This window comes from Phasianus colchicus, chromosome 1, assembly GCF_987193195.1.
Source record: "Phasianus colchicus chromosome 1, bPhaCol1.hap1.1, whole genome shotgun sequence".
In the NCBI taxonomy this organism is placed as follows: domain Eukaryota; kingdom Metazoa; phylum Chordata; class Aves; order Galliformes; family Phasianidae; genus Phasianus; species Phasianus colchicus.
This window is the reverse complement of record NC_143436.1, coordinates 181,711,158-181,726,411: the sequence shown is the minus strand read 5'-3', so window position 1 is coordinate 181,726,411 and position 15,254 is coordinate 181,711,158. Positions and strand designations below refer to the sequence as shown.

Below are 15,254 nucleotides of genomic sequence, written 5' to 3'. Positions count from 1 at the left end.
AATGACAAACTAAAACTTGACTCAAAAATAAATTCATCTGCAAAAATACTAATTGGAATGTAAATTTAAATGGTGTATTACTTTTATTCTATTAAAATGATTACATTTTTCGCAGGAATTAATAGTAATTTCTATTTAAATAGCTGATCTATCTACCACTGCAGATTAGTTCACGTTTTAGAGCAAAGGCTACATGGGAAGAGTGAAGCGAAGCAAGAACAAAAAACAGACTTTAGTTTGTAAAGAATATCAGGAGTTGCAATCAAATCCTTTTCTTTTTCCCCCGCAAGATTTTTAGCTAACTTCATAGTTTATAAGATATGTAAATCAATGAGAAGTCTCTGAAAAAAATCTGTGGAATTGTAAGACAGTTTTTAGCAGCGCCGTTTGAATCAATTGAAAAATTCAATCTAACTGTGCGTCAGTGTAAAGCCAGTCAGATGTCTGAGAGCTGGGAATGGAACGATGCTGCCTCCGCATTCAAAATAAGCACACCACAGAAAAGGAAGGAGCTTGGAGATAGCAGGTGTTAAAATACCTGTTGATGAAATAATTACACAGAAGTCTTCCTTCATTATTTAACAACTAGGACTGCAGACAGAAAAATCACAAGCCCCGTTGCATACTTCAAACATTCCTGAATGTTTCAATTACAATAGGATTTTGTTGTGATTGAGAGAAAATTCAGTGGAACTACAGGACATTTCTCATAGCATAACTATGCTTTGTTCCACGCAATATTGAGTGGATTTCATTTTCAAATTATTTCATTCTAACTGCAGTTTCTTTTGTTTCTCTGTTTTTCACGTTCATGTTGGCTACAATGCTGATGCAGCTACTAAGAGGAGAGCAGGACAAGAACATTCTTCCCACATTCCCATCTGAACAGCAATGACTCAAAGAAAATGCAGTATACTAGAAAGATCAACTACATGGGTGAGAAGAAAGCAAAGTGGTAGGAACCAGGAGGATTGCAGGTCTGCCCTCCTCTCACAGCAACCAAAATAATGGACCACATGAAAGAAACCAGAACTGCTCCACCTCCAGCCTGACATAGGATTTTAATTAATTTATGATGAGTAGGTCTTGCATACTGAGGAACAGCTCTACAGAAATGCAAGATTCTCTCATAGCTGAATTTCAATTTTGTTCCTCTGATGTAGCCAAGGGGAAGGGTCATCTCCATGCTGTTATCTTGTTTCACTGCAAATGACTACCATACAGCTTCTAGAGAAATAATGAGAAGATCACTGTCTTGGAGTAATTGTGTCTGAGTGCTCTTCTTGTACCACCTCAGTGCAATCCAAGCTTAGCAGATTCCTAAATACTCAAGAAACAAATGCTTGTCTGCATTAGCTGCATACTGGGTGTCTTGCTGTTGTTGCCTCAGCCAAAATAGGAATAAGCCTATAAATCACCAATGTCACAGGAGAGCGGAGCTAAGCACAACCTTCATCTGAAAAAAGTACATGAAAATTGAGCTTTCAAGAGCTTTACTTAAAGTAACTGGGCAAGTGGAAACATCAGCAAGATGTGTTGATATCTGTGAGCAGAAACCTAATGAAAACAGTGAGGCAACATCCAGAACAGAAAAGTTCAGAGTAGTATATTTACTGAATATTCACATATCCCTGAAAATACAGCAAGACCATCACAGAAATTCCCAAGAAGGGCTGCAGGTTCCCCTCTTGCTTCTGATGCTTCTTACATCCAATTCAAGTTCAAATAACAGTACACTGTGGTACGGCACAGACAGGAAGAGAAATGCAGGACGTATTTATATAAACACAGGCAGCAGCAACACATCCATGAAGACTGATGTATTTACTTTAAGTGGTGAAAACAACTGACCTTAATATATAATTACAAAAACTGGCCTCGTGCAAGAAATGAAATGGCTGCTACCTACCAGTGGCTGAATATAATCTACATTTTTTAAAGGGTTCTGATAAAATCTCTCAAGCAGTTTATTAGCTGCTAAAGAAGGAACAGGTTCCTGTTTGTTAACCAAGACAGATTATATACAGATTAACAAATCAGAAGGCAAAAGTGCAGAAATAAAAAGTCAATTTCCCAGCCTGACAGAAGGGTAATAGCAGGGTACCTCCTTCTATCAGTTCTATGACTACCACATTTCAAAAAGTCTAGTGGAGTATTTCTTTGTAATGTTGCTCTGCTGTCAAGACTTAAGAGAACCACAACTTTTCTTTATAGATCAAGGGTCTTAATATCTGCAGGCTACAGCATGATGAACAGACATTCAGATAAAGGGAATTCAAGGATGACCCACGCTCTTAACCTCACTGTTTAACTGAGCCACAAGTCCAACTCAAAACCCTGAGGCTTCCCTTTCACTGAAGTTAGGCCAGGGGCCTCACCAGGGCATCAGAGCAGTTCTGTGTCTTTATACCAGCTCTCTGCCAGGGAGAGGCACAAGGAATGGAAGCAGAGTAAGGCAGTTTCTGCTTTTCTTCCTTGACTAAGGGAAAAGAGACAAGCCTGGGACTTTCACATGGGGGATAGGTATTGGGAAAACAGAACAGGATACCAAAATTAAAGCATGGTGCCAACATAACACACCTTTGGATAAGATTATGACAGCATTTCACCTTCTGGCATGGGGACAGAGGGTGTCCCTCAGTAGTTTCTGACAGAACGAGGCAGAGCTGACAGGAAAGAAGACTGTGATGTATCACATTTACTGGGGGCAACATCTGCTGTCAGGAAGGGATAATTTCTTTCTGGGTTGCATACTCTCATAGTAACACATAGCTCACCATAGAAACGTTACCTCCATATTTCCAAAAATCTAATGAATCAATGCTTACATGACAATACATTACGTAGCAAATTAGGAAAAGTGGAAAAACAAATCTCAATGTTGATCAAACACTTTCTTCAAGTGTGCTAAGGAAATCTGACACACGCTTTCACTAGGATTTTTCCAGCTGCAAAATTGGCCAGGCTCCTAAGATGAAATATTGTGAAATTATGTACCTTTAGAGACACCAAATGGAGACACTGAAAACAACACCTACGTCAAATCAACTCAGAACATTTTTAACAGAAAGGACTATCTCCTGCTTTGCAGCACTCTGTCCAAATTCCTGGACACATGCTTTACTGTTAAAACTTAATAAAATCACTTTGAACTGATTTTACACCATTGGCCTTCTTTTCTACTATGGCAATGTCTGAATTCAAGAAAACTGTACTCAGTACTGTAACATAAAACCTGGTATCATTAAAACTTTTAATGTATCGTCTCATATAAAGAAAAGGTGAATGTGATGGTGTAGGAAATGTAATTAGAAGCCCACAGGACCTTCTGCAGTTTCCCATGAATGTCAAAGAAATAGGTTAAAAAAAATGAGAAGTGATTAACCTGTCCTGACATTGTCAGCTTCCCTGGAATACTAGAGGACAAGATGCAACAAATCTCACTGCTTTGCCTTCAGAATGTTTAGTGGTTTTTCCAAGTTAGAATGAATTCCAAAGTGAGATTTTTTTCCTTCAGATCAAGTTTAATCCATTTTGTAAACTCCTTAAAACAACATACTGCACCAACTGGAATAAAATTGAGCCACTTGATAGAGAAAGTTGTTACAAGCAAAGAAGATGGGAAACAATCTCACACCTACATTTCTGCCTTGTTTCACATAAGAGCTTTGCTGTAGGTTATCTGATGCAAAACAAAAGCAGAGTTGAGAACAATTGTGTCTTATTCAAGATTGTTCATATTTTAAGAAGTATATATTAAGAAGTATGGGAATAACTACTCCTTCTTCAACACAAATTAATTTTGCAGAAACAAATTATGCTTGCAATGATCCCTCTAACAGAACAGCATTAAGTACTTTCTTACTGGAGAAAGCCATACTCCACAGGAAAGACTGAATTTCTACAGTGTTTTATACAAGGAGGTATTGCTGAAGATGGCAGCAGCACAGAGGGTAGTAGAAGACATCACTAGTGATGTAACCCAGACTTGATACTGTGCATAACACTGTTTAACACCTCCGTTAATAATCTGGACAATGGAAGAAAAGTTACCCCCCTGCAAGTTTAGGGGTAATACAAAACTGACCAATATACCAGGGCTGCTATTCAGAAGGACTTGGATAGGCTGGAGAACCGGGTACACAGGAACCCCAAAGTTCAACAAATGTCCTGCACGTGGTTAGAAATAACCCATTACACACTGAAGGCTGATCAGCTAGAAAGCAACTTCACCAAAAAGGACACTAGGGTCTTGGAGGACAACAACTTGACTGTGAATCAGCAATGCACTCTTGTGGCAGAAAAGGCCAACAGTCTCCTGGGTTCCATAACTACCAGCAGTTCATGAGAGGTGAACCTTTAACTAAACACTAGTGAAGATGCATCTGGAGTATTGTGGAGTACTAGGAATGGATTAGGCTCCCCTCTACAAGACAGATATGAATTACTGGAGCTAGTCCAGTGCAGGCTGTGAACATGATTGAGAAGTATCTTTCATATGAGGAAAAGCTGAAACAACTAGGATTGTTCAGCTTGGAGAAGTCTCAAGGGGAACTTATCTATGCATATAAATATCTGATGGGAGGGAATGAAGAGGTGCTTTTCCCAATAGCACCCACTGATAGCAAATAAGAGAATGGGCACAATTTAAAACCTATGAGTATATCTAATTTGTTTTACTGGGATAGAGGTCAAACACTGGAACAGATTGCCCAGCAGAAGGTATGCAAAACACAATTGGACACACTCTTTGACATCTTGCTTTGCTGACCCTCTTTGAGAAAGGCTTTGGACACTCTCAAGAGTCCTTTCCAACCTAAACAATTCTGGGATTCTGTGAAGATATCATAAGTCATCTCTAAACCTACACTGATTGTTAAGGCACTAGACTAAGATGGTACTTGTGTTTAGTTCACTGGTCTGCCACAGACTCCTTTTTCATATGCCAAGGCATTTACTTCACATATTATGTTTAGAACCTGCCTAAGTCAGATACAGAAGGTCAAGCAGACAAACAGGAAGAAAAGTTCCTTCCATGACTTCACTTCAGAATAAACCATATGAAGCTTTCTGTATTTTTTTTTTTTTGGTGTCACGTTAGCCAATTTCAGAAATAGGTTTAACAACCAGTCAGACAGCAAGGTCCACTTCTATTTAAATGTGGGCATTCCTTTTTGAGAAGAAAATACAGAAAACACAAGACATATGACTGTGATGCTTTTTTCCCCATGATGTGGCAGCCCAATGTATTCAGCTAAAAAAAAAAAAAGTAAGTCACACCAGAGAGAATAGAGAGAATAGGCAAGTACAAAGGTTTGCTGCCATATGGGCAACTCTAATTATTTATTATCAGAGTGTAAAAATTTTGTCATACACAATGGGAATAAAGGTGGGCCTATAAATAAATTCCTAAAATAACTAAAGCATGTATTATTGCATCTTCTATTTACATTTTAAAATCAGATGAAAAGTAGTTTAGTGCACAAAAATACATTAAAGAAATTGCAGATGTTATAAAAGTACCAGAAAGCAAAGGCATCAAATAATGAGGCATTTTATGTTTCACTGGCTTGCTTTACTTCACATGTGCTTTGATTGTTTGAATCTGAATAGAGCATTTATAGCCCATTAGGAAAAGGCACTGAAACCTGGGAACTATCTAACAGACTGTGTCCAGTGCCAATGTCTGAAATGTCTATAAATGGTCAAAGTCAAGCTGTTGCCCTGTCTGAAATACATACATTCCATTTATTCTTATTTTTTAACAGCATTATAATCCATCAGGCAGTCCTAGTCCTAGAAAAGCTTGCTTTTCTCAGGTGATTAAAATCATTATGCTTTTGGCTGTGCATTTAAGACTACCACAAAGGTGTGCTGTAATATAATCATGGTATCTCACCAATGAAGTAACAGAGCATCCAAGCCATAATCAGCCTTTTAATTGAAATGGAAAAGATAAGAAAGTGAGGGGCTGCAGGCTGAGTCAGAAAAGGATGAGAAATTACTGCAACATCAATGTAGTTTTAATAAAGAAAACTGAAGAAACATTTTTAATTACAAGATCAACACAGGAACTGTGCAAGGTGGGACTGTCTGCTGTTGCTGCACTGCTCTGAATATCCAGTATGTATTAAAAAAAATAAACTTAGGATTGATAAAACACACAGAAGTTCAATTACAGCTTTTCCCCTAGAGAAATAGCATGAAAGGAATGGATGTTCTTATGTGCTGCCTCGCACAAAGGTACAGACACTGTTAAAGACAATACTGCAGTTGAATAGATCAGAAACAAGGCTAAGCACGGAGGCAGCATGGGAAAGGCATGCCTAAATTGCCAGATGCCAAAACAAAAGAAGTGAAAACTCTACTGACATTGTTTATAAAAATCATCACAACTAATTCCAGATATTCCTACTCTAACTGGATGCTTCTGATGTTACTGTGGCTTAGATGAGCAAATACATTAATTATATGAATGACAGGACTGGCATCACTGACATCCTCCTTTCAGTCAACCAACACAGAGGTGCCACTGCCCCACATTCCTGGGAAGGCTGTTCTTCCTTACACTCATTCCAGTCCCACAAGCTCCACGTCCACTAGAAAACTCACGATAAGAAAAGAGGAAGTCAATATCAAAGCCCAGATTAGAGACTCTGTGCTCAAAACTGTCAGCCATGACCGTCTCTCTGCCTAAAGAGTAGGGCAAATCAAGAACAATCAAAGTTGTTTTTCAACATGAGAATACTGTCCGTTGCTATACAGATACGACCTTACACACACACAAACACACATACAAGTCTACATCCTCTCCACACCATTGCCAGAATGAAGCAGCAGATTAGATTATCCTCACACAGGATTGGCAGCTTTACAACAAAAAAAATGTAAAATGGGATGGGGATAGGTATGGCAGATTAATTTAAAGAGTGTAAGTAAGAACACTAATTAAAAAAGATGAATACATGGTCTGTTTTCAATCCTGTTTGTGATACACAGCATGGATTTGTGGTATTTCACTGTTTTTCCATTTCCCTTCCTACTCTTTATCTGCATTGTCTGCATATATTGAAAGCTCACAAGATCAGTCTACCTCTGCCTGCACTGTGACTGGCTCAGCAGGATTCAGGTTCTGAGTGGATCCTCTAGAAGTAATACATCTACATTAGCTTACTGGAACTGTATGTAAAACACTGCAACCTAGAGGGAGCAAGGGATGAGAAGAAAAAAAAATGGAAGTAGAAACGAAAGTTATATCCCTGTTAATTGCAGGGGAGTTGGACTAGATGGCCTTCAGAGGTCCCTTCCAACTCTAAGGATTCTATGATTCTATATACCTCCCAAGATTAATACAAAATGAAGGAAGGTCAATAGAGAAATGGATGCTAAAATTTTAAAATAGGATATGAATTATTCCTGGTATGTCATCATGTTTATTTATTTAATTAGCATATCACAGTACCTTGCATGCCTGAGATCAAACTCAGATGAGCATGAACAGACATCATGGAAAACTAAAATTGTATTAAACAATAGAAAAACGATACTTCCCAATAAAACATCAAAGTATATACGAATATGAAGTTTACCTCAGATCCTAAACTGAGAGAGATTATTTCATCCTCAAAAGCAGAATGTGTATCAATATGAGGAGGAATTCCTGCAACAAAAAAAAACCCACATCATTATATTTACAGAAAGGTATCCATATGGATGTCCTTACAGGACAAGATATATATGGCCGAACAACAAAACTTATCATAAAGGTGGGACTTGCCTTCCAAAACAGTTCAGGACAGGATCAGTCCATCTGATTTACACGTCCAGATTAGATGTACAGTTAACTGAAGTCTCTCCTCTAATCAATGGAAACATCTCAAAAACAGTTCAGAGCACCCAAAGGCCTCGCCCAACCTCTAAAGACTCCTAATATTTTCCTTGCTGCAGCAAGCACCTGCCATCATCATGTTCTCTTCTCAGCTTTAAACTAACAGTTATATTATACTGGGTGTCTTTGGGCCTTAGATCATCTAGTATTTTTCTCGCACAGACTCTTCCCCCAGAAGGAATCACCCCAAATTCTCCTTGTATCACTAGGTGAATGACTGTGCAAAGGTTTCAGCTTCAGAATTAGGATGTGCTTTGAGAAATAGACACTATCAGAGTAAAACCCTGTCCCTCTGCTTCACAGTTCCCAGGAGAAATCTACACACCATTGCTGGGGTTACCTCAATAGAGGTACTACCCAGGGATTAGTATGTATGAGCAATCATGCACATTTGAGAATTTACAAATAAACAGCAATATCATTCTTTTTTCAAATAAAGAACCTGGCATTCCTTGGAGCCTGAGCCACATTTTAACACAAAAGTGCTGAAAAAGCATTGTGCTAGCCTCAACAAGATCTCACCACAAGGTGGGGAACTGCAGCCAGCAGAGGAGCAAAGCCTGCAGACAGCTTAGGAAAATTGCAACTGTGCCTTCTTTCATCAGACAGATAACAAGTGATTCCTACTTGGTTTAAGAAAATACAGTTAGGCTCATTTATGAAAAACTCTACTGACATTCACTTTGGACACAACCAAATATCTTGACTGAAAATATTCTTTCCTAACGGAGTCAGTTGGCTTTATAAAACATCCTTCCTTATGAATATGCCATACTTTACTTTCAGATGTAAGTATGACACACACAGAACACAGAATTGTAGGGGTTGGAAGGGACCTCAAGAGATCATCGAGTCCAACCCCCCTGCAAAGCAGGCCCGCTACAGCACAGGTCAAATGGGAAAATAGCAGGTTAAACAAAGGCTGCCTAATTCCAAGATTCTTTCACCATCACAGTAACAAATTTTCTTATAACATTTACGAATGCCATTATTTTCAGTAAAAGCAATACAAATGTTTTATGAGGCCAACTTCTACTCTGATTAAAAAAACGCATCCTTGCTTTTCAAGTCTGACCAGTATCTTTTGGTGTTGGCTTGTAAATTTGCTTCAGTGAAGCACTGCAGCTCTGTCTTCAGACACACACTGACATCAGCACAATTCACTGTGCAACAAGAGAACCTTGACCGCTCATTTCAGCACCACCTCAACAATTCAACAAAGACCACCCTGACCTATCTGCTGTCCACACACCACATACGCAGCACATTGCAAGACAGTCACCTAAGCATTCAAAAGTGGATGGTAACCTAACAACAAATATAAATCTCCAACTTTGAACACTATCAGGATCCTGAAGAAAGCGGCCTCAAAAAGGAATTCATTTAGGGTGTCTTACATGTGGCCCCTCCAGCTTTGCTCAAAGTTATCAGTCACTTTTTAAAATCTCAATTTTAATGCTCAGTGACAGAATGTGGCTCATAACACAGAAACTAAAGGTACCTGGCTGCACTCTATGTTCACTTGGACCCTAGCAATTTTCACTTAAGAAAGGGTATTTTCTTTTGTTTTGATTTTAAAACACTGCTTCTATTCTTGATGGAAATCAATTCACCTAATCTCAAGTCCCAACCAGAAGTACACAATGGTATCAATTTAACAGATTGTCAGATACGTAAACAAATGGCATCAGATTTTCAGACCCCTGTTTGGCAGACACCAAATTAGCTGTCAGACATTGAATCTGAAAGAAAAGTTGCAGTCTCTTTTTTTTCTAAGGACAAATTAGATAGCCATTCTAGAAAGGAAGCTAGATAGTTAGCCTTGATGACTGACCTTAGGAAAAAGCACAGCATACAATTTATTCCCTAGAGGCATGATTAGAAGCAAATTTATCTTCAGAATGCGAAAGATTACAGAAAGAGTAATTTCTTATTTCTAAGATAAGAGAATTCTTTTTTTTTGCAGCATATTTAAGAGCCTCTGTATCACACATGCTAACTTTATATCACATATACTAACAGCAGATGTTTTCTGGAGGCTATACGCACAGTACAGGGTGCAAGGAGAGACTCGGAAGCAAATTTAAAAGTACACTTGAGTGTAAAACCAAACACCATTATTTAGTCCTGTAACCTTTTATACTGAGTTCCCTTTTATACTTTGGAACATCATCAACATCTGTATCAATGATACCAAAATTTATATTTCTAAATAGGGTTCATAAACCAGTGTGAAAACATTAATTTTGATTAAACATATTTCTGGTCACATAGGAAATGCATTAAGCAAGTGCTTAAATACTGTCCCAACAGAAGCTATTCTCTTCTTTATTTCAGTTAAGCTAAAGAGCTCAACGTTTTTTAAAAGATAAACAAATTTACCTTGTCCAGGTTCATACTGATTTACAGTCAGTTGATCAGGTTTATGCTTGATATATCCCTGCTTCAAGCATTTCTCTAAGAATGGGATACAAATTTCAGGAAGACCTGTTTACAGAAAAAAAGCTTTAAGCAAGACAACTTTTTTATCCATTTACATATTTGTCCTTACAAAGGTATGCTGCATTATCGCTGCCTTTAAATTACAGAATATCAAATCAAAGGCAAAATTACCACCATCCACTATAAAAAGGAAGTTGCAAGAAGAAAAAGAAGTAAAATTATTATGCAGAAAATCAGTAGATATGCAGAAAGCTCACTAAAAAATTCACCCTCTAAAAATCTGCTAACGAAGTAGATTAAATATCACCAAATAAATCTGCTGAAGTCAAGCTGGTTTTGAAAAGATGAATGAATCTTTAGTTTACTATTTCACCCAACTCATTTATATTCTGCTTTTATGACAATATATAGTTACACTGCTAGAACCACAATGTAATCAGAATCCAGCTGCCGAAAGCTACATCTACCACAGGACCTACGCATGACCTCAAAAATCTTCATGTTCTGTAAGAGTTTAGCCCTATGTTTTATTATTTTAAAACATAAGACCATAAGCTGACTCACTTTGTTTACACAGCTCTTAACTTCAAATAAGAATTATTCAAACTTTGTCAAAATAGCTTTCTCTCCAAAGAAAAATTTTGGTGTGTTTCCAGCAAGCTTCAAGCACAAGATAAATATATATTGCAATTTATAGCATAACCTCAAATATTCAATTTAAACACTAACATTTATTTTATGTAACACAAGCTTTAAAAAAAAAGACATTTACAATCCCAAACACCTTATTTGTTTTGACCTCAGCAAAGGACAGCAACTCCTGGCTGCAAGTGACTGGAAAACAAGATTCAAGCACCCGCATCAATCTGGAATTAATCCCACTCAAAAGCACTGTTCAGAGTGTGCTTAAGATACATTAATGGCTTTCCTTCTATTAGCATCTCAACTGTCTTTTAATACAAATCTCACACCCATACCTGATTGAGGCTTACAGGCTTTACTTAATGGTTCAAATGTCAGTGCAAAATAAGTGTTATTTAAGGGGGAAGCTCTCACCTCCAGGTAAAGGCTTGTCTTTATCAACATCGTTGTTATCATAGCGAAACTCATATCCAAAATGTTTTACTCTTCTATGTTTTAAAGTCTTCTGGGCTGTGAGAAGATACAAATTCAAGGTAAGATCAGATGACATAAATAGTTCAGGCAAATTACTGTGTGCCCTTATCTCATCTGGTCTCTGTTAAACATTCCTTCATTAATAGCTAAAACAGTATACGTGACCCTTTTCTACATGGCACACACTTGTGCTTTATTACTTTCTGAAAACTCACCAGGACATTGCATTTGCTGCTGTTTAAAGTCAAGCAGACTGTGCTTTTACATGGACAAGAAGTACAAATTTACTGACCCGTACCTAATGCATCTTTATTCTTGGCTTAACTTCCAGACAAGCACTTGATTGATAATCTAAGGACAGAGCAAGATTCTTCACTTTGACCAGTCACCAAGTCAACAAAGGTCAACATAACAGCACCAATGGTTTCAAGAAACAAAACTTACACAGAAACCTTGAATTGGATTCCATGTCCAATTTACTAAGAGATTTAAATCCCCCAGAACACAAGTAAAAGAACAAAAGCATCCAAAAAGTGTGTCTTGCTGACTTATTTTGATTTAAAAGAAGAAACGGCTTTTAAGTAGGACATAAGCTGTCTATTTAAAGAAATCTACTTGTTTCTGGATGTGGCAATCTTATTCAAATAAATATCTATCAGCACATTGATTCATATCACTTGCCCCCACTGATTTATCACATGCAATATAAGACCCATTTCTAAAATATAAAGAAAAAATACAGGAGGTTTTCAAACAACACACTTACGAATGTGCATAATTCCTGTAACCAGAAACTGCATAAAATAACAGGATAAACATAAGGTCAGAATTTCTTTGATTTTGCCCACCATTTTGAGTATTTTCATCTCCTCTCCAGTCAATACTTTCCAGCATCTTCCTTTCTTCCTCTGGAGAAATAATATTTTCAATGACTTTGAGGTCTGGAGGCAAGCTTGTAGGAACAGAATTCTTCCAGCAAACTGCAGTCATGGAAAAAGAGTAGATTGTCTTAATGAAGCTCCATAATTCCTATAGGAATATTCACTATACATGGGAATACATTATGGCTGTAGGAACATTTGATTTAATGATAAAATGGAGCCTTCACTAAGGACTAACTTGGTGAATCCCTTTCTAACGCAACAAAAAATGTTAAGGCCCAAATTTTGCTTCACAGAAAGCACTTTCTAAATTTTACTGTTTAAATTTCATAAGACTCCACACTACTCAAATACAAAGCCGCCTGTGATCCTCCTGTTAAAATAACTGCAAAAAAAATTCCCAATCATTTCAGGACTCTAGAACTTCAGTGATTTATCCCTGCTTCCAACAACCACAGAAAAATATGATTTCTTTTTTTAAAATATGTATTAGCCATCCAGGGAAGCACTCTGTAACTAGACATGGAGGACCATAAGACAATATCTAGAAGAACAGAAAAGGTGTAGGAGCCTTCAGTTTGCTGTCCTAGTTGGTTGGGCATTTTTAAAGCTATTCATTGGATACTGCTGTATTCGGTGTACAAACCACCACAAGGAAGTCTTATGCTAAACACTATAAAACATTATAGAAAGAAGCATAGTTCTTGTCCTAGCTTACAGTCAGCCAAGTTTGAGGAAAAAAGAAACAAGCAGAAATCTTATTTTGTTTATTTTCCATACTGGCACTGAGATAGAGATCACAAGACTGTCAGCAAACAAAGAACCGGATGAAGTCCAAACCAATCCAATGAATCCCAAAGTCACCTGGGTCGCAGCTTAGTTCCTTAAATCAGAGAACCTTCCTGTGCAGCAACAAATGGTCTTGAAACTACTTCAGTGGCCATCTATCTTACCATGCAACACAAGGACAAGAGGTAATTTTCTGTGCTGAATCTTAAAGTCTGGCTTTCATTCTCTGCTTCCTTAGACTAGCATGCATTTAGCTACATTTACAATCTAAGAAGAAAAAAAGCAAAGAAGTGCTATGAAAGAATTTTACAGATAAGTACAAAAATGATACCTTTTTCCACAAAATTACAATACAAAACAATGTCTTGGTCAGAGTCTTCCAGCGTTACTTCTTTTCCATTCAGGGCATCAAACGCTTTCTTGGCTTCCTCTGTTGACTCATATTTCACAAATGAATATGGTTTATTCGGTGGCATTAGAAGTGTTTCCACCATTCCATAATTTTCTACTATCCTGTGCAGTTGACGTCTACTCATCCCATTACCCAGGCCAGCATTGGCAATAACTAAGCTCTAATTGAAGAAAAATAAATAAAATTTACCATTACTGATGATTGTTGATTGATCCAAAACAAACACTACTAAGAGAGTAGTTCATATTATAATGAAAAAAAATGATTACTCATACAGTCTACATCTTCGTTAGCCTGATATATGAGGCTAATGCAACATCTATCCAGCACAAATTCTGGGAGAAGTGCTTGCAAAATCTGTTACAACATCACTTCAGCTTCAAACTGGCATAAGTGTGAAGTATATCATAAGAAAAAAGTGACACTGGCAGACATCATTTTTGAGTTTCCTAAAATGGAATTTTCCTAGAGTCCCACTACTGTTCAAAATCAAACACAACAATCTTCAGATAATGTGATTCTTTTTGGTTGTTAAGAAAGGCTTTCTAATCTTTGCTAAGGAGTCTTTTTGAGCATAAGGAGACAGATATTCCTTGCCATCTCACCATACAGCAGCTTCTATAAACTTCTATAAATTCTCATCTGAGAATTCACCCTCTTGTTTTCATAAACAAAAGGCATTTATCCCCATCCTTATTAATACAGATTACTTTGAGCACAACGACTAATTGCTTTGCTCAGAGCTTTCATAATGATTTATGTACAAAATTACCAGAGAATGCAGAAACAAAACAAAAACAGAACTTTTCAAATGACTCTTTTACAGAAAAAAAAAATCCTTTAAAAAAAAACTTTGTAAGTTCTTTTGACTTCTAGGCAACCATGAACTATACCTAGACATTCAATCTAACCACAGAGGTTGAAGGAAGTTTAAGACTCCTCCTAAGGCTAAATGAGGATGCAATATAGAAGTTTTGATAGAGCTCAGGTGACTCCAAACTACTAACAATTCACTCAGATTGACTACACATAATACATTTCTAGAAAGCTTTCAGACAATTTTTTCCTTAAATGTTATGCTTCTGAAAGCAGCTGGCAAAGTGTTCAAAAGTTTCAAATGACAGTGTTTCACTTTCCTAAGAGACTGAAAATGAGGTTTAAAACTGAACAGAGGGATTATTAAAAAATATTTTAGAACAAGTGAGCATACATGAGATACTGCTGCGATTATGCCTATTGTGACGGCTCTGGTAACGCTTACTTTTCAAACTACATCATACTGTGCATACTGATCACATCTTTCAAAGGTGATCAAACATTGTTATTGTCTAGAATCTTACTAATGGGAAGCACAGGTGTACAAAGGAAATGAGGAGACTGAAAGCAGTGCTTTCACTGGCTGAAGGCACACTGCCTACACAGACCTTCTCTACACAACAGCAGCACTTACAGCAACTGTTCGCATTCTCATGAATGAGCAATTTCAGTATAATCAAACTCTTACACAAAGACTAAAAGCAATTTCTGTATTCTCAAGTTGATCACTAGTGCTATTAATTTGTTTCATATGTCTTTAATTAAAACATTCTGTCATCCATGAGGAACTTATTGAAATCAAAAACTACTCATTGGATACATTAGACAGATGATTTGGTATCTGGGGCAGTGACAAGGGGAATAAAATCCTGGATCATGTACTCATCTCCATGCAAAACGAGAAGAACAC

The 15,254-nt window shown here is 37.3% G+C and overlaps 1 protein-coding gene across 4 annotated transcripts in view; it reads right to left on the bottom strand.

The window, feature by feature from the left end:
• The window catches only part of ALKBH8 (alkB homolog 8, tRNA methyltransferase), a 47,696-nt gene that overhangs the window by 27,794 nt on the left and 4,648 nt on the right, over window positions 1-15,254 (bottom strand). For all 4 annotated transcript variants that reach the window (XM_031606178.2, XM_090133895.1, XM_090133896.1 and 1 more), the window contains 5 exons: window positions 13,448-13,688; window positions 12,295-12,426; window positions 11,387-11,482; window positions 10,271-10,375; window positions 7,590-7,660 (listed from right to left, as the gene is read on the bottom strand). In XM_031606178.2, coding sequence (XP_031462038.2) covers window positions 7,590-7,660; window positions 10,271-10,375; window positions 11,387-11,482; window positions 12,295-12,426; window positions 13,448-13,688 — 645 coding nt within the window. The remainder of the gene's footprint in view (window positions 1-7,589; window positions 7,661-10,270; window positions 10,376-11,386; window positions 11,483-12,294; window positions 12,427-13,447; window positions 13,689-15,254) is intronic.